Source organism: Momordica charantia (genome assembly GCF_013281855.1).
Source record: "Momordica charantia cultivar OHB3-1 chromosome 11 unlocalized genomic scaffold, Mcharantia_2.0 BLBB01000011.1, whole genome shotgun sequence".
Taxonomy (NCBI): Eukaryota; Viridiplantae; Streptophyta; class Magnoliopsida; order Cucurbitales; family Cucurbitaceae; genus Momordica; species Momordica charantia.
The window spans coordinates 3,480,479-3,504,296 of record NW_028275159.1 but is presented as its reverse complement, the minus strand read 5'-3'; the positions used below and the strand labels follow the sequence as shown (position 1 = coordinate 3,504,296).

The following is a 23,818-nucleotide window of genomic DNA, read 5'->3' as shown; positions in this document are numbered from 1 at the left end:
GAAAATGGAAAAAATGATGTGATTTGACTTTGTAAAAGAAAAAAAAAATGAAACTAGAATATGTTCGTGAGATTATTCTTATCTTAATAGTATTTGATTCCACTACCTAAACTAAAGCACGGAGATGCCATGGCAGTTTACAGACGTGGCTTCATTTCATTGGTTTGGTACAATAATCTCCCAACACGGCACATATGTTCTTTTCTACCCCCAAACAATATTTATTTACACTTTTAATTAAAGATAATAATTCAGCATTATATTTTATTTTATAAAGATGGGCCTCTTGTCTTATACTTGCATTCATCTAGATAGTTACTTTTTAAAATTTCAATTACATCTCTGAATTTTAAAATATGATTGTATAAAGTTTTTTTCTTTTTTTTGGTTAATCAAGCTATGAAATGACAAGCTTGTTAAATGAAAATTAGTTTATTTTTTTTATAAATAATTGAAGAAGACAAAAAGTAGATAACTAGACAAAATAGAGTGACGCAGTTCCTAAAAAGAGATTTGATCTATAACACATGCTTTATTTCGTCCGAGCTTCTTTTCGTCATCTATTTGTCAACTAACATCTATCAAATAACTAATAAACATGTTATTTCATCACATTTAGTTAACAATATAGATTCTAGAGAATTACGATTCAAATTTTAACAACAAAAACCATAGTTTCGATTGTTGGAAGCATTTTAGTTTTAAAGTGCCGTTTACTTTATACTTTTAACCCTAACAATTTGTGTTAATTTGATAAGAAAATTTCACCCAATTTTGGTACGCTTCGAGTTCTATGGACATTCCCATCCCGTGTGGGCCTCTTGCTATATATTCAGGCCCAACACAAATAGGGACTAAAAAACAGCTCTAGCCCACAACTTGGAGTTGGAGAGATGTCCAATTACTAGACCCACTCAATAAACTACACAAGAAATTAAAGAATGAAAAAATAATAACACTGATCTATTTAAACAATAGGGAAAGAATTGGCTTGAGTGGTCGATCGTAAGTGATGAATTCCCCTCTCAAATAATACCGATGAATAAAACTTAGATGCATACCAACAGCAATATCTCCTACTTATCGCTATTAAAAAATTGACAGCTATCATTCATCTATTTTAGCTGTCAATTTTTTAATTGTGGTGAATATGAAGATACTTACTCGTAAACATAAGTTTCATCCCATCCTGACCACCATTACAAATAATTCAGAGAGGGAGAAGAGATAATTTTCCTTTTTTAAAATAATAAATAGTTATCAAATTTTTAATGGTGGTCAATAAGTAAGTATTATTCTTTCCTCCCGCCGCGAAGTTTTAATCAGATACCTGAGTAAGACGAGATGAGAAAAAAAGAATGAGAAGGTTTTGGTCAAGTATCTCGGAATATTGGCTGAGCTGCCCACTTGAGATGCAGAAAAATTCTCCCTGATTTGGCTCCTTCCAGTGGATAAGAGTCCTGAACTTCCCCTTCCAGTATCGCTCTTGTCAGTGTCATTATGACCCTCCCCAGTTTATCCTGTATAAACATGAAACAAGTGTTGAAAAGATCAAATGTACTATAGTTTTTCTTTTTGAATTTAGTTGAGTGTAGTATGATGTAAGAAGAGAACCGGAGATACTATGTTTGGATCTCTACAATATCATTTTTCAACTGATTAATAGTTTATTGGATTTAGTTGTAGTTTAATGTGGTACGAGAGGGTAGCTATAGACATCTGCAAAATCATTTCTGAAGGAACCTTCAACTTCAGGGAATTTATAGTGAGCTAATGCTTCGATTGGCAGTATTAATAGGCACATCGAGCTCAAACTCTTTCCTCGGTGACTTCATGAATCAAACTAAAATTTCAGTTCAAATTCTACACTTAATTTCAGTTCAAACAGTTGAGATGGAGAAGATTACCTTTCCAAAAGTGTCATGATCCCAGACCTCCACCATTAGCATATCGTGTAATGCATCCTCCACCAGGAAGTCAAACGTTTGATTCCAGACTGGGTTCAGGGTGTCATGCACAACCTAGTGAATCAAATCGTCCAATGAGATTTTGAAGTTTGATATTACAATATTGACGAATTGATATCATCAAGGAAATGGTGATATTGAATACTGATGATGTTTTGTCTACTTAATATGACAGTGAACAATCAAGTTGAAAAAGAAAAACTGCAAACTAGAGTGTAAATTTTTAATTCTTTCTTTCGACACAAAGCTGAGAATCTCACCCTGGTTTTAACCTTAGTGTCGGATTTCTTCATAATGAGAACGACGTAAGGATCGGCTTTTCCCATGAAATCTACAGCCGGCAAATCTTCAGCAGCTATTACTGTCACAGACAACACTCCTCTTACAATCACGTCCCTCTTCTTTGGGGAGCTTTGTTTTACTGAATCTGCATCTTCTGAGCCATTTGTAACCGTGTTCACACTCTTCACTGTCTTCAGAGCCTTCTCCACCGAGGTCAATGCATAATCTGGGTTAAATGGGTTCATATAGAGGCTCTGATCAGTGCCGTAGGGGTAGTAAAGAAGCTCCAAATGCACCTGTCAAGCATGGATATAAGTTGAGTAGATGTTAAGGATCTCTCGTCAAAAAGAACTAACAAAGTTTATAAGATATATGGATTACTCCTATCATTTCCAATTATCAATAGATTTTTTGATGGAACTCAATATTATATAATATAAGAGCCCAACAAGCTCATACGAATATTCGATCGAAAAATAGGATCCAACCAAGATTGGTGAGCCCAAAAGAGCCACCAATTGAGTGGACATTGAGAATCCCATGTCGAAAAGACCAAGGGACCTAACAAGGTCTATAAGATACATAAGCTACCCCTCTCATTTTCAATTGGTTTTGAGAAGAAACTCGTGAATTACATGGTAGATAACTCCTTTTAACTGAACCCAAAATAACTTCAAAAGGAAGAACTTGATGTCATTGGAGCTCTGACCTGACCCCTGTTTTTGTTATCCCTCTGAATTTCCAAATCTTTGACCAGCTTCAACCAAATGTCCTTCACTTTCCCAGGCTCGAGGTCCTTTAATGCTACTTGAGCACAGCCAATTAGCTCAGATGCCTGAACTCCTTCGTCGTCAAAAATTCTTATAGTCAAGTGCTGCGTTGATGGATCTTCAACTACGAAATCAAAGTGCTCATTCCATATGGGATTCAATTGGTTATTCTGGCCGAATACAGCAGAAGGAAAACTTATCTCAGTTCAGCCATTAAAGACCAGAAATGTAACGAAAAGAGAAGCTTTGTCTTACAATGGTTTTACTTGTTCTCGTTCTTTCTTTCAATGGCCGTACAAACACCATAGCATAAGGATCCGACTTTCCTATAATGTCTTTATTGGTTAATTCCTTTGCCTGCACGAGCTTCACTTCCAATGTTCCAACAGGCTTTGCCTCTAAGTCGCTACGATAATAAAAGGAAACCACATATGATTGAAACTAGCTAACCTTGAGCATCACATGTTAAAAAACTAATGGTAAACGATCATGAACTGATGTTTTATTTTCTGGTTGCTTAACATACCTATAATCCCCTGCTATGATGGGCACAATATTTCGAACCGGCCATGTTATGCTACCTTCGATGGCATCTCGAATTGTTCCCTAGACAAGAATATTCCACTAGTTTAGCTTATACTACAGAAATTTGATGTGCCAACAAGAGCCAGAAAGATCAAATAAGTCTGATTTACCTCAATAGCATCAGAAACCCCAGGAATAGAGGATATGTCCCCTCCAACAATCTTAAGTTTAAAATCCAGATTTTTCTGCCAGCAGTAACATGAACTATTGTGATGCACAAGTATTGAATGAACTACACATAAAAAGCTCTTCAGAAATGTATAATCTTCCTGACAATTTACCTTTTTCCTCAGGGAATAACACACAGCTCCAAAACAAGGAAACTCATCAACTAATGGCTTGAATATTAATCTGAAAAGCCCTGTGAATGCAATATCTTTTACCTAAATAAATAAGTCAGGAAATAAGAGAAGAGTTCGGCGAGGGAGAAGAAATTACATAACTGCTTACGAGCTTTTAAACTTAAGTAATCATTCAAAAATCATGATAAGTCTATCACTTAAATTATTTTTCACCGTCAGATATAGGAAACTCCTAATCACCTGAACTGGTAAAGAAACGCCAACTTTAGTTTTTATGTCAAGAACAATGTTTGGATTACCATCCCACTGCATCTCCAACTCTAAAGTTATTCCATCAGTTTCTGCTTCGTCCTCGAGTACAGCGATTCCTATAGAACGAATTTACGTTGTTTTAATTAAGGAGGTCGTGATAACTGGTACTGAATCTGGTGTATGCATTCAATTAATCGATAATATTGAACCAATTTATTACCTGTAAAATGAGGAGCGATAGTACCAAGGGTCAACTTTGAGAACTTCAAAGAAGATAATACAACCGGTCGAAATTGTTCGAGAATTGGCTCCACACTGCTCCTTATCAGCTCCGATGCTGCCTACAGAAATCGTCATTCCATGGAATCCCAGGAGATAATAACAGGAAGGAAAAGGACGAATCGACTCGAGGATCAAAAGCACGTTCTAATGTACATAACAATGAGTTAAGGAATCAGAGTAGTGAAGATTTGGATTACCGCGTCAACAAATGGCCAGATTTTATCAAGCTGGTGATTGAGCCAAGTTAACTGCAAACGATGAAGAAATTATAATTCTAAATCCTGAAATTAATCCACTGCCATTTTGGAACGAGATCTTCTGTTTGATTAAAGAAGAAAAAAACGGAACCAACCTTTTGTTGCTTCGTAAATACAACCCACGACGGATAAAACTCCTTCGGAAGGATTTTTCTGGAATCCTGTGCCGTCATCCTTGCAAATGCCGCAACTGTCGTCGCCTGAATCGCCAGTAATACCAATGGAACAGAAAATAAGTGCAAGAACAGGGCATCATAATATTGAACCAAGGGCAAAGTGAAGAAAGATAAAGAGATACCAAATCAGAGCGATGCTTGGCGCGAACATTCCCGGCGCGAGCAAAAGCAATAACCAGTAGGACTCCGACAACAACGCCGATGAAGATACCGAAAAAGAGCGACATGGCGGGAGAGAAACCAAAGGTAAACGAAACAGAGGAAGAAGCCAATAGTTAATGGAATCAGAGATCATGCTCCGGGCGAGTGACGAATGGAATCTGCGGACGGAATTGCAATGCGGAAATGGCGGAAGAAGAGAATGTATGAGTGAAGATTTGTTCCATATCGGAATTTGGCGTCGGAAGAAGACGAAGAAGAACAAGAACAAGAACAAGAGGAATTGGTTCTTTCCTTTGGTTTCGCGTCTCTTTGTTATACAGTGGATCGGAATTTCACAGGAGCAATCGTGGTACTTGGTTTCAAGTTAACCGTTGCGTAATTGTGCCACGTGGATCCGCCCAACGATTTCCTGCTTCTTCCGGGTCCTTGTCGTCTTTTTACTTTTTACTTTTTCTTTCTAGGAAGTGGATAAAAGTTCAATTTTGTATTTGATAATTGCATCAACTTACTGGTTACTACTATCATCTCTCAAGCGAATGAGATACTTATTTTAGAAATCGATGGTTTAACTCTCTAACTTGTTATTGGTGAATTAAAAAAAAAGTTTAAATAATATTTTGATAGGTATATTTTTCATTTTTTCATTTGATTTATTTTGATTCCTACACGCCCATATTAATTTATATTTTTTCAAAATGTTTATTTTAACCACTGCATTTTTTAAAGAGATCTCTTTATTTTTATCTTGATCTCATTTTCTGTGATCATGATTTTGACATAATAGTCCACTTTGACATCTATTAATCACTTTTAAAAGTTAAATGAATCTATTAAATGCTAGTTTGGAAGTTCATCAGGACTAAACTAGTTAAAGTCTCGTTGAATAATAAACTTGTTCGTAGTTTTTAAATTTTATATTTATCTACAATTCTTACCTATAATTATAGTAATGTTTTTCATATTTTTTTTACAAACATATTTGCTTGTAGTTTTATTTTGCAAACAAAACAAGTTATTTATTTATTTTTTATTTGTAGTTTTAAAAAATTCTATTAAATTTTGAAAAATACTTTAAAAAATGTATATTAAAAAAATATATAGGTGTCAACATGAGCGTGAACGACTAATGCATCTTGATAATTCTCTCAAAGTTGTAGCATCTCACGTTTGTTATATAAAAAAACACAAGTGAAATAAATATTTATAAACATAATTATTAAAAATAAGAAACAAAATACAAAAATAATGATCAAATATGGACTTTAACTTTGTAATATTATCATTTTAAATATAAAATTTTCAGGATGTTAATTAATTAATTATAATATTTTTTAATTACAACCACATATGTGGTGAATTATAATTCACCCTTTTTTAAATTTACGACAGATAACTCAATCCATTGAGTAAATTTATGTTGATATTTATTTCTTTATTTTACATGGATTCTGTTTTTTATTTTACTGAATATACTTGGTACCAGGACCAACGAAGAATGTCACTTTAGCTTGCATTTTCTTTTTCTTTCTTTCTTTTCCCTTTTTTTTTTTTTTTGAAACAGGCATTTTCTTTTTCTTTTGTCTGTCATTCAAATAATAATAATAATAACGACGTGGAATTTCGGTCAAAATAGAGCGAGAAGAAGTGAGTACAGTGGTAACGATTCGCCACGTGGGATGATGGATATCGGTGAATATTAGCGTGATTTCGCCACGTGGAAGCCGGCGATAGGTTATAGCTTCAAATCTGTCGGAAAAATACCGGTAATCCTCAGCCGTTGGATGTGGCAGGAATCGGACGAGGCAAATTGCAGGTGCGTAAAGAAAGAAGTAACTAGACGGTGTCGGTCGACTGGACGGATGACGGTAGTCAAATATGCGAATTATATAAGTTTACATATGTGTGTATATATATATTATATTTGTCTATCTTCACTATTTGGCAAACTTCATGAATTATAATTTTTTTTCTATTAATTAGTATATTTAATTTCTAAAAAATAGCATATTTAATTTCTCAATAAAAATGTTGAAAAGTTAAAATATATAGCTTTTAGCTCTTTAAAGGAGACCACAATTGAAAAAAAAAAAAGTGAAACAACTCCCAATTTAAGAATGATCATCTTAAAAATATAATAATCTCTACCAAATTTCAACTCCATTTTTAACTAATTTTTTCCCAACCGATTTTTATACAAGAATATACTGATTTTTTCCCATGTTTTTTCCCTCATAAATTCGTAACTTTCAAGTTTCAATCTTTCATTTTAGAAAATTATATTTGTCAAATGAATAAAATATAATACTCAACCGAAATAGAGTAGAAATATTCTTGAGAATATAATACTAGAATGAAAATTATTTGACATATAAAAAAATTATCTGTATCTAGAGCTAAGATTTTTTCTGATTTGAGTTAGATTAAAGTTAATAAATTTGTATTTATTGTTTTGAAAGAAAAACAGTTGCATAAACTTGATCACATAATTGAGTTTCCAAAATTGCAATAAATAAAACGACCTTATAAATTGTAATCTTCAAAAAACAAGAAAAAAGGGAGAAAGCAAGAAACGCGGAATTCAATGATAATCGGTTTTTGAGCGCTGACGAAATGGCAATTAAAAAACGGGACAGGTTGGAGGAACGGCGAGCGAGAAGAAGGATAGACGGGAAGTAACCACCGATAACTTAAATTCCAAATCTTCAATTCAACATCACATCTCGGCGTTTCTCTTCTGTAACAATCAATCAATCCACCCATTTGAACCACCACCATCTCCAATTCATTTGTTCGTCCCTGCTTCCCATTGCTCTTTCTCACCAACCAACCGCAAGATCTGTATAGTTTCACGTTCCCTCATTCACCACCGAATTTGAAGGGAGCTCGGAGATCTGCGAGAAGGACGCGGATCCTTTTCGATTTTGTAGATTTCTTTCTGGGTTTTGGATTTTTCGTGATGAGTTGGAGGTATAAGGCCGGTTTGTTCCTCATAGTGACTGTTGTGATTATATGGGTAACATCAGCAGAAGTGACCCAGGTTTGTAGTTTAAGTGGAAGATCGTGAGTTATCTACAGCTTCGTTTGTGAACTTCCTTTTTGGGGACGTGTTGCATTATTAGTTTGCTGGGTAGTTGGGATTTTGCAATGGTGGGCAGGTTTTATATGTGCATTTTGTTTACGCTTTCTGAAATGCACATAATATGTTGCTTTAGCTTTGGAGTTTGTTCTGCATATTCTTTCGGAATTCATTTTGTTTTTGTTTTTTTTTTTTCCTTTTCTGAAGTATTTAGAGCTTGTTTGCAGAATAGTTTGTTGGGATTTAGACTTTAGAATTTAGATTTAATTCGAGCTGGGAGTTTTGGGATTTTGGTTGCAAGGGCAGAATTATCTTAGTCAGTGGAACTAATTTCTTGTAGCTAAGAGACTCGGACGAGTTTTTGAAGATTAGTCGACCTGCTTTAGTGATCCAGGAATCAGGAGACTACTTAGGTGTTGACAATTTTTTGCTAGGCCTTTCATTTCAAAGCTGATAAATGGTAGTCAATGGAATGGACTATTTCTTGGAGGGGTAAACTTATGTAGTTATTTTGTATATTTCATTGGTGTTTTCTTTTACCCTACTGATATAGTTCAATAGTTCACTAGTTTTTAAAATTTTCCCAACTTTTATTATTATGATGGAGCGCTGAGCAGCATGCTCATCTGCACATTATGCAAGTTATGACCAATGCTTTATTTTGTTTTGTTTTGCTTTCTTATTTTTTTGCTTTGTTTTGCTTACAGGACATTTTTACTGCTTATAAGCAGCCTTTTGCCATAACATATCTTGGAGCTTCTCTCATGGTAGTTTACCTCCCAATAGCATTCCTTAAGGATTGGTTTTGTAATTTGGTAAAACGCCACACTTCTAAAAGTGGTAAAAATGCAGAAAGCTTCAGTGAGACTTGTGCTCTAAAACACAGTGGAGCGGAGACAAACTTGGATGTGGAACTCCAGGGAAGTTTCACTAGAAAAGACAGTGATGCTGATTTTTCAACTCATGCTGAAGAAAGCCCCCTGGTTCCTGGAATTAAAGATGATCCATATACATCAAAACAAGAGAGAGAGCTTACTAACAAGGAAATTGCTGCATATGGTTTTTACATTGCCCCCATATGGTTTGTAACTGAGGCAAGTTAACCTGCACCTTTGGCTTTTCTTTTGGAATGATACTTCTCCATTGGTTCAATAGATTTTCGTCCAATTGAATAGTTGGATCTTTAAATAGACCATTATTGTTATTTTTTTAACAGGAAACCTTTATATTAATGAAAAAGTCTTGAAGCCTTTTAGTCAATTCAAAAACTTCTTAACCATGTATATGTATTTTTCATTGTGTATGGTGTGTTTTCTACTGTCTTCTTTTTGGCACAAATATTGGAAAATATTTAAATTTTTGTGAGGACTCTCCTAGTTGTTGGATGTCTAATTTTCTAGTTATGTTTTTTATATTCTCCCCACCAGATGAAATATTCTCAATCCTATTCTCTAGCATGGGGCCATGTTCTTTGTTCTCTTTGGTCTTCAACTCCTATAGTATTATGTGATGTCTCCTTGCCTTGAATGCCACTGAAACATGTGTGTACTTTTTGGTACCAGATGCATCTTTGGGCTTTGAGTAAATGTATTCATAAAAGTTGCTCTGTTTTAGGTATTATTCGCCTAGTGTGGTTCAAAATGTGACTGAGTGTACCACTAACTAGTATATCGTTAGGAAATAGTTTTCAACCAGCAATAGACGTGCCTCGGTTACAACCTCACTAGCTGCATCATTGCCCCAAGTGCAAATAGTATATGGTTAGGATAATTGGATGATGTAGTTGGAATCTTTATTGGGAAATCTGAAAGTAACATGGCATAATGTTGGTCCCGAAATGAACTTCGAGGGGCATTGACATAAAGCACCGTCTTTATTATGCTTCTTGCATTTGCAACCTTAACATGCAGATCTTGTCATTATCTCACCACGCATCTGCAGTGCATGGATCTCCCCAATCATGATGTGATCTTACAGTGATAGTTGGTAATACTTCTTTTTTGTTAATTTTTTCATTTTCTTTTGCAGTATCTATCAAATGCTGCACTTGCACGAACAAGTGTTGCCAGCACAACAGTTTTATCCTCTACTTCTGGACTTTTTACTCTGTTCATTGGTGCCTCCCTTGGCCAAGATTCATTAAATATGGTCAAAGTTGTTGCTGTCTTCGTCAGTATGGCTGGTGTCATTATGACAACTCTTGGTAAAACTTGGGCTGCTGATGAGTCACAACTAACTGCTTCTGAGTATGTCTCGACTCTATCTTTCGGGTCACATATTTGATTTTGTCTCATCATTCCAAATTGATCCTCGTGGCTCGTCTTAAAATACATTATGGTTTATTGGTATAATGTCTGCTTTTGTTGGTCAAGTTGTGGTCGCAATTTATCATATGCTTAACATTTATATTGTCACTATTGCATGAATAATCATTGGTATAATGTCTGCTTTTGTTGGTCAAGTTATGGTCGCAATTTTGTATTCTTTTACTGAAGAATTTAGCCATCCTTATAACCATCCTAAACCCATAAAACTTCTATATAACTAAAAGCATGGTGGTGGGTGCAGCAATGAACACTCTCTCATTGGAGATATTTTTGGCCTACTCTCTGCTGTATCATATGGCTTATTTACCGGTAATGAATGTGTATCCTTCTTGCAACTTTTCACATTTGTGTATAACTATTGATCTGACTAGTTTTTCGTTTCTGTTGTAGTGCTTCTCAAGAAGTTTGCTGGCGAAGAGGGAGAGAGGGTGGATGTGCAAAAATTGTTTGGATACATTGGTCTCTTTACGCTCGTCACGCTTTGGTGGCTCGGTAAGTGAGACTATTGATGCTCTTATCTGTAATCCATCAAATAGAATCCTTAAATTTATGTATCTATGTTATCATTTCACTTGCTTCTTTCACTATGCTGCATTGGGATAGCAGACTTGGACTCAGTGGTACTGGATTTAGAAAGATTTATTTAGCATTCTATAATTGCTGGCTCATGAGATTGGATTTAAGTGTTTTCGCGAGACATATTTTATGCGATGCATTTTGCATAGATGCACAGTGGGTGTGTGCTATGGTGGGTTAGATTAAGCGTGTTTTCGGTGCCTGGCAGATCAACTAATTTAGTCAAGTATTTGATTGGTTAATCCTATCTTTGGCTGTTAAGATTACATCATTTAAGCTTTTCTTTTGGTGGTGGTTTCAGTTTGGCCATTGACAGCTTTGGGAATAGAACCCAAGTTTTCGATTCCTCACTCTCTTAGGACGGAAGAAGTAGTTCTCGCTAATGGCTTTATCGGAAGCGTACTTTCCGATTATTTCTGGTATGTCAAATCAAGTTAAGCCTAACCTAGATGGCATATAACATTTTCTCCTTACACCGAACCTTTTATTTTGTATCCAGGGCACTCTGTGTCGTATGGACTACGCCTCTGGTGGCAACGTTGGGCATGTCGCTCACCATTCCACTCGCCATGCTGGCTGACATGTTGATCCACGGCCGTCACTACTCAGCAGTTTACATCCTCGGCTCAACTCAGGTAACTAACTACTTTTGTGGTTCTGAGTGTAGTTTCAGTAAATGACGAAGAATCTCGAGTTAAATAAAGTAACTGTACTTGAGTTGTGGTAAGTATAAAAATGCAAAACCCACCTCTGAAGTCTGAACTATAGAACCTGATACAACTCACCCTCAAGCTTAGAAAACCGTTGCAATTAAGACACATCGTTACAACTATTGGTGATACCTTGAAGTAAAAAAATAGTTTCAGTTAAATTCTCGAACTATAGGGGCGATAAGTTCTGTACCGATATTTGGGAGTCGACATCTTGTATTTGGCTGTGGGTTGCAGGTGTTTGCAGGATTTGTAATTGCCAATCTTTCAGACTGGTTCTCAAAGAAGCTGGGGTTGTAGCATTGGATGATAATCTTCATTTTGGCGCATTCTTAACATGGAAAAAAGTAAAATTCTTTCATGAGGATATTCTCTCTCTCTCTCTCTCTCTAGTGTCTTTCTTCTTCACCAATTGAATTGGAATGTATATTCTGATTGAGACTTGTAAAAACTGCAATTTTGGGTAAAGAAGCACCACCATCTGCATAAACCATAGATGACTGAAATGTACTCTTGTGTTTTACCACTGGTTGTGTAAATTAAGTGAAGTGAGGTTCGTTTGGGTCGTATTTGGATTTCGAGCCCTTGATGTAATAAGAATGAATGTTCCTTCCTTTGGTTCAAATGAAAATTTAAGTCACATTAATTTTTGCCTTTGTTTATTCAAACTCATTGATAATAGTGTTGCACTTTGATGATTCCTTGGTTCTGTCTTCTCTTTTTTTTTTTTTTTTTTTTTTTAAGTAAAGCGGGTGCTCGAAGAAAAATGTATTTAGTAATTTAGTAATTTTCTTTCTTGGTTAAAGAAAAAAGAGATATTCATAATTATTTTACCTGTAAGATGATAAAATAATAATTTTAATTCTGTTTTTAAAAAGGTAAAAATAAGATGCCAAACTTTTATTTCATCAAGATTTGTGTATAACTTTACATTAGCATTTTGTAAAAATGATCAACGATACAATTTAGTCATGATGGTTTGAGTAAATTTCATATATCATCCAGAAACTGTTTTTGTGTACTCAAAAATCCATTTATTTTCATGTATTTTTTACTCAATCGACCAGTATAGTTTATTACGAAGTTCGATTAAATTAATGAAATTGAAACATTTAAAAAATATTTAAAATTATAAGATGAAAGGTAAACTAAACTCAAATTATAAAGACTAAATCGAAGCTTTTAAAATGACATAGGCATAAATGAAAACTATGTTCACCGTCATCAGATTTGTAATTAAACTTGATTTTAAATTATAAATCTTTTAACAAATATGAAAATAATTCAACTACTTTTATCTCCTATCAAAATTTCGATTTTTCACGCTACTAAAAAAATCTCAATTCTTAAAAGAAAAAAAAAAGCGGATGAATTTTTAAATAAGTAAAATTAATTTCTCCCTCGAAAGATTTCCCTAAGTAAAATCGGTGGTCGTACGTTCGCCGTTCATCCTACTACAGTCGGCAACGAATTAGAAGAACCAAGCGGAAGCCCAGCTGAGAACACGAGGACCGAGATCTTGCCATAGCAGAATCATCATCGAAAATGCGATCTAAAGTTTTCATTCTCTTACTTTCAATCCAGATTTACTTATCTCTGTTAACTCCGTCGCATGCGATTTCTCCTGGGTAGGTCTTAGTGTTCTGAATCTATTCACTGTGACTTTGTGCCTGCTCGACTTATCGGGAATATCAATTTATGAGGATTGAAAGAAATAGTTGATGAATTCCGTCTGATAAATATCCGTTTCTGTTTCCGTTCATTGTCGTTTGATTTTGTTGTCGCTTTCTGCAGGTCCGGCGATGGATACACTATCTATGGTCGGGTGAAGATTCCGAGTATGTTTCTTCCACTTATTCTACTAGTTCAGACCTTTTTTTGATACGGGCTTCAAGATAGTTATATAGATATCTTTTTTCCTTATCCATTGGAAAACGAGAATTACAGAAGAAGGGAGGCCAAGATATCTTAACCTAGGCTAAGGGAGATTAGGAAGGTTCTCCAATCTCCAATTGGCATTGATAAATAAGGAAGAAAAAATATCAATAGCACTTAGTAATGTGGCCATGGAAGAAATAGTATCTTGCAACTGACAAAGTTTCTAGCAACCCCTTGTAAAAGACAAATGTATTTCTATCTGATGAAATCTCCCACCATCAATGAACTTTGGCCTTTTCCTCTGGAAGGATTTCTGGCTAAGAACATTACAACGATATGGCGAGGGAATAAAAGGGGGAGGGGGGTTGAATTGCTCCAAATTGGCCAACCAAAACTGTACTTCATCAGGGGAACAAAAGGCGATTAGCCAATTTATCACTCTGATTTCACAAGGAACCCTACCCCTGGGAAAGCACAACTGTTAGAGATGCTCAATCTTGTTCTTGGTAGTAATATGCCAAGAAGAATCCTCCCTCCAATGGAATATTAATCGTGTTCCCACCTCACAAGGTGAATACTTCCATTTAATGCCCCATTCCCAACCCCACCCAATTTCTTCCACTTAGCTAAATTACTCTGAATCTTTCTGTCATAGAAGTCCAAAAGTCCTCATTTAGATTACTTCCATTAAATTCCCCCTCCCCATCCCCACCCAAAAGTTAAGGATTTGTTCTACTTACCTGAATTACTTTGAATTTTTCTGCCGTAGAAGTCCAGAAGTTCTCACTTCCAGGGTTCCCTAGAAGGTTAAGGTCTAAATAAGTTATGGTCTGGAAAACTGCAGCATGACCATAGCACTCAGTAAGATTATCCCCTTCATCCTTAATATAATTAATCCCTCCACCATGGACTTGAGAATCCACATTAAAATAGTGATGCTGCTTTGAAAATTCTGAGTGGTTGGATTAGCGCAGATTGGAATGGGAAAAAGTATTTATATTAGAGAGGCAACACAGCTCTGTTTCATGTTATGAGAAACAGTGAATTCTGTAGGCAGATGTGTAGCATTTGTGTTCTTCACTCCTTCACACGAGGCATGCATTAAACATTTTATTTATACTTTTTGTCCATACCGAATCCCTGATAACTATAGATTTTTCATATAGCATGTTTTATTCTCAATTATTCCTCTTTTTCTACTTGAATTGCATAAATTGTTTCTTTTCTACGTGTGACTAATATAATACAGGTTAGGGTTAAAAAGATCAAAATTATAACTTGAAGATATTTTCAATGAATGTTATATTTGGTCAATATTCATGACTGTTGCAGTATTCTAAGCTAATGCATCTTGTTGAGCTTTTCGCAGGCAACGGGATTAAAGGGTACGGGCTTCCTGGAAAAATATCAAACATTAAAGTCATACTTAATGGTGGCCAAAGAGTTACCTTCTTGAGGCCCGATGGATATTTTTCATTGTATCCTTTATATGTTTCTAGTCAGTTGAAAATGCTTCAAGTTAAGGAATTATATATATTTTTTATGTTTTATTTTCACACAACTCAACTAATCTCGTGGGAGAACTACTTTGACTCTATTATATTTAGTTTGAACTCATTCATTCCCCTCCCTCTAAGCCGATTTATTTTTTCATAGGCCCCAATGACCAATAGGCTAACCGTGGGTAAGCAAGGGAGTTATATTATTTTTAAGTTTCTTTGCATACAAAATTTAATTTTCAGCTTTGCTATTTTGGGACTCAAAATTATCTTCACTGATCATTTGTATAATCCTCAATTCGATGTAGCATTTGACTTCACTTTGTTCTTTGCTTTTCAGTGGTTGGTTAGTATTATTGTTATTATTATTTTGGAGGAGTTAAAGCTAAAGAATTTGGCCTTACAATCTATTTACAAACAGGTGTCGGGTACATTGTTTCTGAGGTTCACTACAATTCCTTAACTTTAATTCTTAAAGCTATAATGTGCCAGCAGGAACTCATCTAATTGAAGTGGCTGCATTGGGCTATTTCTTTTCTCCTGTGGGTTTTCATTTTCTTCCATTATCTCTCTCAGCTTTTCTATGAATCTGGTTTTATGTGACTCATTTTTTTTCTTTCTTTTTCTACTCCTTAGGTTCGAGTTGATGTGAGTGCCAGAAACCCAGGTAAGGTTCAGGCAGCCCTAACAGAAAACAGGCGGGCATTGAGCGAACTTGTTTTAGAGCCTTTAAGGGATGAGGAGTATTACGAGGTTGGTTTGGCACAACCTCTTCCCTTTTTTTCTTTTCATGGACTATAGGTTTATGGAATTTTTATCTCGCCGATGCACATTATAACTCAATCTCTTTGTATTATAGGTTCGAGAACCCTTTTCCATAATGTCTGTTGTGAAAAGTCCTATGGGTCTGATGGTGGGATTCATGCTAATTGTTGTATTCCTGATGCCCAAGTTAATGGAGAACATAGGTACGTAGTCATTTGCTCATTAGACAGTTGTGAAAACTTGATTTCTTATAAAAAAAGGCTTCTCAAACAAATTCCTGTGCTGCTGATAGTTCTTTCTTTCATTATATTATGATATTTGGACTCAACCCAGGGAATAATGAGTTATATTATTTTTATATGCAAAGTTCTCTTCTCCATAGATCTGGAAACTTGTAATCAGTGACGACAATCACAATCCTCTCTTTGAAAATTCTTTGGCGATATGTTGGTGAAAAATTCTTCTACTTTTCCCACTCTGCATGGGCCCTTGAATACTGCTATATAAATTTCTATACTTGAAAATAGATGAGATCTTTTCATGCCAAATCTTTAGCTGAAAGTTTCAAACTATTTTTGTTGCTACTATCTTGCTGTGTATCACTGCTGCCCTCTTGATGAACTTGGAACTTCATTTGGTAAATCATAAAAAAAGCAAATGGGGAAGTTCAGATTGCTGGTTCCTCTCACTATCAGCAATGTCTTGATCTTTCTTTTCAGTTTTCTTAGTCCTAAAATCCAAGTTCTTGATTGAATTTATTATCAGAGACAGCAAACAAGAACTTATTCAATATCTTTTTAAAAGTTCAAACAAGGGGTAAAGAAGGATCATTCTGTCTCTGACCACATGATTTTGTGATTTCCTGATGACCAGATCCTGAAGAAATGAGGAGAGCACAAGAAGAAATGAGAAACCAAGGGGTCCCGACCTTATCGAGCTTGCTACCAGGAGCTGGCCGTTAAAGAATCGACCGACACCGACTACATCCCCGGCTCCAATGCATCTAAACTCCTGCAGAAAGAACTCGGGATTTCTAAAAGTCGAAGCAAATGACATCATCTAGTTATTCTGATGCCGTTCTGGCTAAAGCAGTGCTGGGAGAAGCTAAATTTGATTTGTGTTTGTTTTGAATCTTATAGTCATATTTATTGGACGTTAGTTTGGTTTGGACTTCATTAATTATTCTTAATGAGTCTCTGAGTAGAGTTTATATAATTATAGACGACCATCATCTATGCCTGTACCCAATTTAGACTAAGCATTATTTTGATAGTTCAATTTTAAAATTGTTTCATATTTCATCCTTTTATTTTCACTACTTGCATTAGTATGATATATATTATTTCATTTAATTTTTTTATCATAGTGTGACAAAAGACTAATTTCAAAAAGAAAACAAACCATCTGATGTATGTGTGTGTAAGATTACTCTTTAATCTATATGTCTATGTCGTTTTTGAATTACTTTTTTTTTCTTTTTTTAATTGTCTTCGAACTTAAAAAAATGTTATAATTTACTCAGTTTCGTTAGGTAACCTTTTGTGTCTAATTTCTGAAAAATATATGTATTTAGTAATGATTTCTGGTTATTTCTCATTTTTAAAAAACACAATTTTGGCAACAACAAAATAAAGTTTATTGTTATTATTTTCAGTTTTTTCTAAAACTTAAATAAAAGCATACATTTTATTTTTAATATTTGAAATGCAGAATACATATAAAAAGTAAATTTTGAATGTGCTTAAACTTTTTCCTTTTTTTAATCGGATTATTAAATATTTTTTCATTTTTTTTTTATATTACTTGTGCCAAACTGAATCGTCCATTAACAATATGGTTGAGATATTTATAGGTTGTAGATTATATATATATATATATATATCACAAAATTTTAAAATCTTTTTCTAATATAGTAAATTTTTTATATTTTTGGATGTGTTCTAAAATTTTCTGTTACATTTAAAAATACGTATTTATTTTATGTTTACGATGTAATTGCAAGTTTGCGTCTGCGAGTCAACCCGTGAGTTATCGCTCGTCAAAGTCCGAGTTCACAATCGCGGATAACGTATTATTATACCAGCGCCAGAAGAAGAAGAAGAAGAAGAAGGGTAATCAGGAACACCGCGAAAATGGCTTCCCTCCTAAAGTTCTACAAGCCATTGACGTTCACCCAATTCTCCCCAATTCGGTTCTCTCAGACGATTCTCCGCAGGACTCGCCGCAATTCCCATTTTTCATTCTTCAATTCTGGGAGAACTTTTGCTTGTTTCACTACTTCTCTGAGTTCATCTCAGCAGCCGGTTCGTGAGAAGAATTGCAAAGAAATTGGCGTTGTTGGCCGCGAGAGTATGTGGTCGGAACTTTGGTTGCACAACACAATGAGTAGGAAGAAAGAGTTGTTCAAGCCCAAAGTTGAAGGTAAAGTGGGCATGTACGTTTGTGGCGTCACTGCTTATGATCTCAGCCATATTGGCCATGCTCGTGTTTACGTTACTTTCGATGTGCTCTACAGGTATTCGCTCTTTCTGAGTTTTACTTCATTTTTTTTTTGTTTTCCTTAAAATGAATACTCGTGGTTGCTTGGAGAAGAGACTGGTAAAGCTTTAGTTTTCCAGAATTTGATTATTTAAAGTTCTTTGGATTTATTATTATTATTATTGGAAGTGATGAGTTGGTTTGTTTCGTTCTTTTGTTGATTTGCCATTCTGTGTTGAAACGTAACCAGATATTTGAGGCATTTGGGATACGAAGTGCTTTATGTTCGCAATTTCACCGATGTGGATGATAAAGTGAGTGAATTTGCTATGATGGTGTCATTTATCTAAGAAACTTCATTTTCTCATGTTCAAACTGTCATTTCTTTTTCACATTCACTACTCCCTTTTAGGAAGTGAGATTGATACTAACAAGAAGACCGAGAACTAGAATGGACTGAAAAATTTCCCCCTTTCAATTACTTTTTGCTTGATTCTGTGATTTGTTAGGTACATCTGTCACAGTGAATGGTTTCCCTTTCTTGGCTCATAAAGAGAGAAAGGAAGTAGTAGGGTCAATCCGTTAACCGTGAGATTAGTCTGGGTAGATAAATTATCTGTAAGGGGGTGCCGGTTAAAGAGAGAGCAAAGTAATACTGCATTGGGTAGATAAATTTGGGAGCCTAAGTGCCTCACGAAGTTAAATTTTCAGGAAGAATATATACGCAGAACTGGAGCATCTCATACTTATTCAATGCTTGATATTATAATGTTTCCTTTATCTTGGTACCAACTTGTTTCATAATGCTATGACAGGATCCTGAGTCTGCACTTTTCAAATTCTGTAGATAATTGCTAGAGCAAACGAGTTGGGGGAAGATCCGCTTAATTTAAGTAAACGTTACTGTGAAGAATTCTGTCAGGATATGGTGTATCTTCATTGCTTGCCTCCTTCAGTTGAACCAAGAGTTTCGGACCACATGCCTCAGATCATTGATATGATAAAGCAGGTAATATTTTCCTTCATTTCTGATTCTCATTTGATTGAACTTATAACTTAATAAGGCAATCGTATTATCTTGATTTTTCAACAAGCCTTAAAACCATATTTTGTCTCAATAAGCATATATTTTTCACTTCTTGGCTTCTTTTATGCTCTGCGTGTGTCTGTCTTGTCTTGCACTGTTGGTTCTAGGAAGGGAGGTGTGCAGACAAGCAATTAATTGTTTCTTTTGTGTCTTGACAGATTCTTGATAATGGATATGCATATTGTGTTGAGGGTGACGTGTACTTTAATGTGGATAAATTTCCAAAATATGGACTATTGTCTGGGCGAAAATTAGAGGATAATCGAGCTGGAGAGCGGGTTGCCGTGGACTCCAGGAAGAAAAACCCTGCTGATTTTGCTTTGTGGAAGGTAAGTCTGGTTCACTTGTATTATTGATAAGCTTTGCATGCATAGCATCAAAGTATGAGACTCTCTAAATGAAAGGGATACATAAAGATTTTTTATTTTATTTTTAAATAGGAGATAAATAAAGAAAATTAAACAACCCTATTGAAAAATTCAAGCTTCATTTTTAGGTACAGATCAGCTGCCTTATCAGTGTAACTGACAAAGATAAACACAGAACTTCAAAATTGTATGATAGTTCACCTTACTTATTCTTCACGCATGTGTGTCCTGTTTATTTATTATTGTTGAAGTCCTTTGGTGTCATGCAGTCTGCAAAGGAGGGGGAGCCATTTTGGGAAAGCCCATGGGGTCCCGGAAGGCCTGGATGGCATATAGAGTGTAGTGCCATGAGTGCAACTTATCTGGGGTATTCTTTTGATATACATGGTGGAGGGATGGATCTTGTATTTCCCCACCATGAAAATGAAATTGCTCAGAGCTGTGCTGCTTGCAGAACGAGTAATATAAGCTACTGGATACATAATGGTTTTGTGACTATTGACTCAGAGAAAATGTCCAAATCTCTTGGGAACTTTTTCACCATTCGGCAGGTAGATTTAAAAATCTTTCATTTAGACTTCCCCTTTTCCTTTTTCCTTGCATTTTATGGAAATCCATTGCGGGATCTGATTTTTGTTGTTTCTTTTTATTAGAAGAGTTGGTTTTCAATATGATAACAATTAATTTCCAGGTGATAGATCTTTACCATCCACTGGCTTTGAGGCTTTTCTTGTTGGGTACACATTATCGTTCTCCAATCAACTACTCTGATTTACTGCTTGAAAGTGCTTCGGATCGCATTTTTTACATCTATCAGGTACTACAGCATGCAATTTTTATTATGATAAATAATGGTTATACGGACATAGAAACTGCTATCGTCACTAAGTAGACACTTACAAGAAAAGGCATGGACAATACACATGAGAACATCGTGCTGTTTCAATAAATACGAATGCCACTCACTTTAAATTTCATTTCTTGGACCCTGTGGTTCTTGTATCACAATGTAAGATGCACACATCTTTATCTTAGGGATCGTTATTTATTTAATTTCACTGAATTTGAATGGTTGCAGACTCTTGATGACTGTAGAGCTGTTGTTAGTCAGCAAGATGAATCAAGTTTTAAGGGTTCCATTGCCCCAAGTGTGGTGGAAGAAATCAACAGATTCTACAATGTTGTCCTGACCTCAATGTCCGATGATATTCACACTCCTGTGGTTTTGGCAGCGTTATCAGATCCTTTGAAAATTATCAATGATTTGTTACATACTCGTAAGGTATTAGATATAGCTGTAGCTCGATTTATTCTGATATATTCAATGTTTAGCAGATGAGTATCTAGTACAGCTTCTCGTCCAGAAAACATGCTTATCTTAGGCTTCAGTGCAGTTGTGTTTCATCTAGTATTATCTGTTTGTTTCTTTAATTTTTCTCTAGGAAAGCTCGACTTTTCATAAAAAAATGTGCTACCTATTTATTAATGTTTTGGTAAAATCATAGTCATGTATTTATGAGACTCACTTATTAATTTGATTCATCTAAACAATGTTCGAGATATAGTCTTGGTTCAAGATCATGAAAGTTTTAAGTGAGTGTTTTAGAGAGAGAAGGATCATGTTTGTATCCACTTAACTTTGGTAACTATTCCCCCGCATCTTTCACATATTGTTAACTCATGCTGCTTGCCCTTCATTTGTAAAATAAGTCTTGCTGTTCTTACTAACATCGGAATATCTATATGCTCATATTTTGTTGCAGTTTTCTATTCTTTGTAACACATGTAATCGAAATCCTACAGGGGAAGAAGCAGGAATTTCGAATAGAATCTCTTGCAGCTTTGGAGAAGATCATAGGAAGTGTGTTGTCCATCTTAGGACTGATGCCTGCCAGTTACTCTGAGGTAGAAACAGATTGATGTCACTATAACCAAATCCTGTGACAATCTTGGGTACTTTGTATTCATAAGATTTTAATATATAAACTGACATGTGAACCTCACCCTTCAGAAACTGATAATAGCGAATAAGAAACGAAGACTTCTTGCCTCCCTCGGTACTCTGTTGCACCACTGAAGTTTAGCAGAATATTTTGAAACAAACTTGCTAACAATTTTGTTGCTGCAGGCCCTCCAACAGCTGAAGGAAAAGGCTTTAATACGCGCGAAGTTGACTAATGATCAAGTTCTACAAAAGATTGAAGAGAGGAATGCAGCAAGAAAGAATAAGGAGTATGAAAAATCAGATGCAATCAGGACCGATCTGGCTACTGTTGGAATTTCTCTAATGGATGGCCCAAATGGAACAACTTGGAGACCAACCGTTCCTCTTTCACTTCAGGAGCACCAAGCTGCTTCAACTTGAATGATTTCTTCTGCAACAAAACCTTGTAAGAATCAATATCTTTCCCAACCTTTTATTTTCATTGCTTATAGACTGTTTTTTTTTTATAAGAAACCAAACTTTTCATTGAGAAGAATGAAAACAAAACAGAAATACAAGGGCATACAAAAAATACAGTCCCGAAAAAGGAAGGCAGCCTAGAGAAAGGGCTTCCAATCCAAAAGAATATGACCTAACTGATAATTACAGAATAAATTTGAAACGGACCCCATAAAGAGACATTAAACCTTACGAGGTCCCAAACAAACTCCCACTCTCTTTCCACCCCCTAAAGATTCTATTGTTTCTTTCCCCCACATACCCCACAAAATCCCAAAGAACCCCGCCCGCCGAAGGAAACTCCCTTTCTCGCAAAAGGGAGAGTAGAGCAACACTTCCTCCACCATCGACACCCACTCTCTATGACGAGCCCAAGAAATTTCAAATATCTCAAAGAAATTGCTTATAGAATGTTTTGAGAATGAGTTGAATGTGAGATAATCACATTTGGAAAGTTGATTGTGGAGAGATTCTGTAATAATTACTTAGCAATTTTGTTTGATTCCCTTTAAATGAGTAGACAATTAACAGAATACATGATTTGTACCTCTGGCATTTTCTATTCTTTCTGCCATTTCCAAAATATCATTTAATAAGTTTTCCATAAACAGGACTACAATTCCCAAACTCATTTCACATCAAAAACAGAACTTTTCTTCTCTCGAGTATAAAAGGAAAAGTTCCAAGAATAAATTACTTTGGCAATTTTCTTTGATTTGAAATCGCCCTTTCAAAGGAATACAATAAACAAAATACCCGATTTGTAACCGTTGCATTTTTTGCAACTTCTGCCATTTCAAAAAACCATTCTAAAAAATTTTCTTATAAATAGGACTACACTACACCCTCTAAACTCACATCACATCAAACCAAAATCTCAACTCCTCTGAGTAGAAACAGGTTGAAAATGGCAGTCTCCATGAAGCTTTTCTGTGTGCTTGTTCTCTTCTCTCTCCTCTACAAAGGTATATATGATGGAAACTCATCTTTTCATCATGTTTGAAAGCAAACCCATTTGACAAAACTGAGCCTTAACCATTGTTTTTGTTGGATTGAATGATTTTCAGGTAATTGCCAATGCTCTTTGGATGACATTAAAGTCAGGCAAACTGCCACTGGATCCAAAGTGCTGGGAAAACAAGAATGGAGAGTTACAATCTCAAACGAATGTGCTGCTTGTTCCCAGATGGCTATAACGGTGGATTGCAATGGATATAAGACAGTAAAGGATGTTAATCCAAAAATCTTATACCCTCAAGGGAATGTGTGTATGGTGAATACTGGTTGGCCAGTCCGCAAATCAAATCCCATTTCCTTCACTTATGCTTGGGATAATCCCTTCCCTTTTAAGCCCGTTTCCTCCACAACTTACTGTGGTTATTAATTTCTCTCTCTCTCTCTGCGATTTACAGATAAAAGAAGAACTCAGCTGGTTGTATTGGTTTCTGAGGTTTATGATATGAATTAAATAAAGATATGAATGTTTTGCATGCATAACATGCTCCGAGTATTGTTCAAATTTTCTCTGTTATCGACTCGCTCTCATTTGCGTAATTGATTTTCAAGTAATTGAGTG

At 35.4% G+C, this 23,818-nt stretch overlaps 4 protein-coding genes and 1 pseudogene across 4 annotated transcripts; 3 read left to right on the top strand and 2 right to left on the bottom strand.

Moving 5' to 3' along the window:
* Positions 1–942: 942 nt before the first annotated feature.
* Positions 943–5,380, bottom strand: LOC111009025 (synaptotagmin-4). The gene is made up of 13 exons (XM_022281938.2): positions 4,996–5,380; positions 4,793–4,897; positions 4,638–4,688; positions 4,379–4,499; positions 4,147–4,274; positions 3,886–3,987; positions 3,715–3,789; positions 3,546–3,625; positions 3,275–3,425; positions 2,959–3,189; positions 2,228–2,545; positions 1,908–2,021; positions 943–1,520 (listed from the first exon to the last, which is right to left on the bottom strand). Exons 1-13 carry the CDS (start codon positions 5,098–5,100, stop codon positions 1,374–1,376), a joined length of 1,728 nt encoding a protein of 575 aa, XP_022137630.1. The 5' UTR covers positions 5,101–5,380; the 3' UTR covers positions 943–1,373.
* Positions 5,381–7,573: 2,193 nt separating this feature from the next.
* Positions 7,574–12,374, top strand: LOC111011812 (EamA-like transporter family). Its single transcript, XM_022285712.2, has 8 exons — positions 7,574–8,072; positions 8,819–9,205; positions 10,140–10,357; positions 10,680–10,747; positions 10,829–10,930; positions 11,316–11,433; positions 11,514–11,649; positions 11,962–12,374. Exons 1-8 carry the CDS (start codon positions 7,992–7,994, stop codon positions 12,022–12,024), a joined length of 1,173 nt encoding a protein of 390 aa, XP_022141404.1. The 5' UTR covers positions 7,574–7,991; the 3' UTR covers positions 12,025–12,374.
* On the bottom strand, positions 9,733–9,865 carry LOC148208027 (U4 spliceosomal RNA; annotated as a pseudogene).
* Positions 12,375–13,120: 746 nt separating the features above from the next.
* Positions 13,121–17,167, top strand: LOC111009919 (ER membrane protein complex subunit 7 homolog). Its single transcript, XM_022283160.2, has 7 exons — positions 13,121–13,352; positions 13,519–13,562; positions 14,972–15,080; positions 15,580–15,643; positions 15,738–15,854; positions 15,961–16,069; positions 16,740–17,167. Exons 1-7 carry the CDS (start codon positions 13,270–13,272, stop codon positions 16,826–16,828), a joined length of 615 nt encoding a protein of 204 aa, XP_022138852.1. The 5' UTR covers positions 13,121–13,269; the 3' UTR covers positions 16,829–17,167.
* A 721-nt stretch (positions 17,168–17,888) lies between these two features.
* LOC111008869 (Cysteinyl-tRNA synthetase, class Ia family protein) lies at positions 17,889–23,739 on the top strand. The gene is made up of 10 exons (XM_022281725.2): positions 17,889–18,381; positions 18,595–18,658; positions 19,192–19,353; positions 19,590–19,760; positions 20,069–20,350; positions 20,491–20,616; positions 20,878–21,081; positions 21,603–21,704; positions 21,928–22,189; positions 23,310–23,739. The coding sequence occupies exons 1-9, from the start codon at positions 17,999–18,001 to the stop codon at positions 22,162–22,164; spliced, it is 1,731 nt and encodes a 576-aa protein (XP_022137417.1). The 5' UTR covers positions 17,889–17,998; the 3' UTR covers positions 22,165–22,189; positions 23,310–23,739.
* Positions 23,740–23,818: the final 79 nt, after the last annotated feature.

Coding starts and splice junctions, on each gene's coding strand:
- LOC111009025 (XM_022281938.2), bottom strand. CDS start 5,100: ATGTCGCTCTTTTTCGGTATCTTCATCGGCGTTGTTGTCGGAGTCCTA. Junction 4,500..4,637: donor TCTGGCCATTTGTTGACGCG/GTAATCCAAATC, acceptor CGATTTCTGTAG/GCAGCATCGGAGCTGATAAG. Junction 3,988..4,146: donor GCGTTTCTTTACCAGTTCAG/GTGATTAGGAGT, acceptor TTATTTATTTAG/GTAAAAGATATTGCATTCAC.
- LOC111011812 (XM_022285712.2), top strand. CDS start 7,992: ATGAGTTGGAGGTATAAGGCCGGTTTGTTCCTCATAGTGACTGTTGTG. Junction 11,434..11,513: donor GTACTTTCCGATTATTTCTG/GTATGTCAAATC, acceptor TTTTGTATCCAG/GGCACTCTGTGTCGTATGGA. Junction 11,650..11,961: donor ACATCCTCGGCTCAACTCAG/GTAACTAACTAC, acceptor TGTGGGTTGCAG/GTGTTTGCAGGATTTGTAAT.
- LOC111009919 (XM_022283160.2), top strand. CDS start 13,270: ATGCGATCTAAAGTTTTCATTCTCTTACTTTCAATCCAGATTTACTTA. Junction 13,563..14,971: donor TGGTCGGGTGAAGATTCCGA/GTATGTTTCTTC, acceptor AGCTTTTCGCAG/GCAACGGGATTAAAGGGTAC. Junction 15,644..15,737: donor TGGGCTATTTCTTTTCTCCT/GTGGGTTTTCAT, acceptor TCTACTCCTTAG/GTTCGAGTTGATGTGAGTGC.
- LOC111008869 (XM_022281725.2), top strand. CDS start 17,999: ATGGCTTCCCTCCTAAAGTTCTACAAGCCATTGACGTTCACCCAATTC. Junction 19,354..19,589: donor TCATTGATATGATAAAGCAG/GTAATATTTTCC, acceptor GTGTCTTGACAG/ATTCTTGATAATGGATATGC. Junction 19,761..20,068: donor CTGATTTTGCTTTGTGGAAG/GTAAGTCTGGTT, acceptor GGTGTCATGCAG/TCTGCAAAGGAGGGGGAGCC.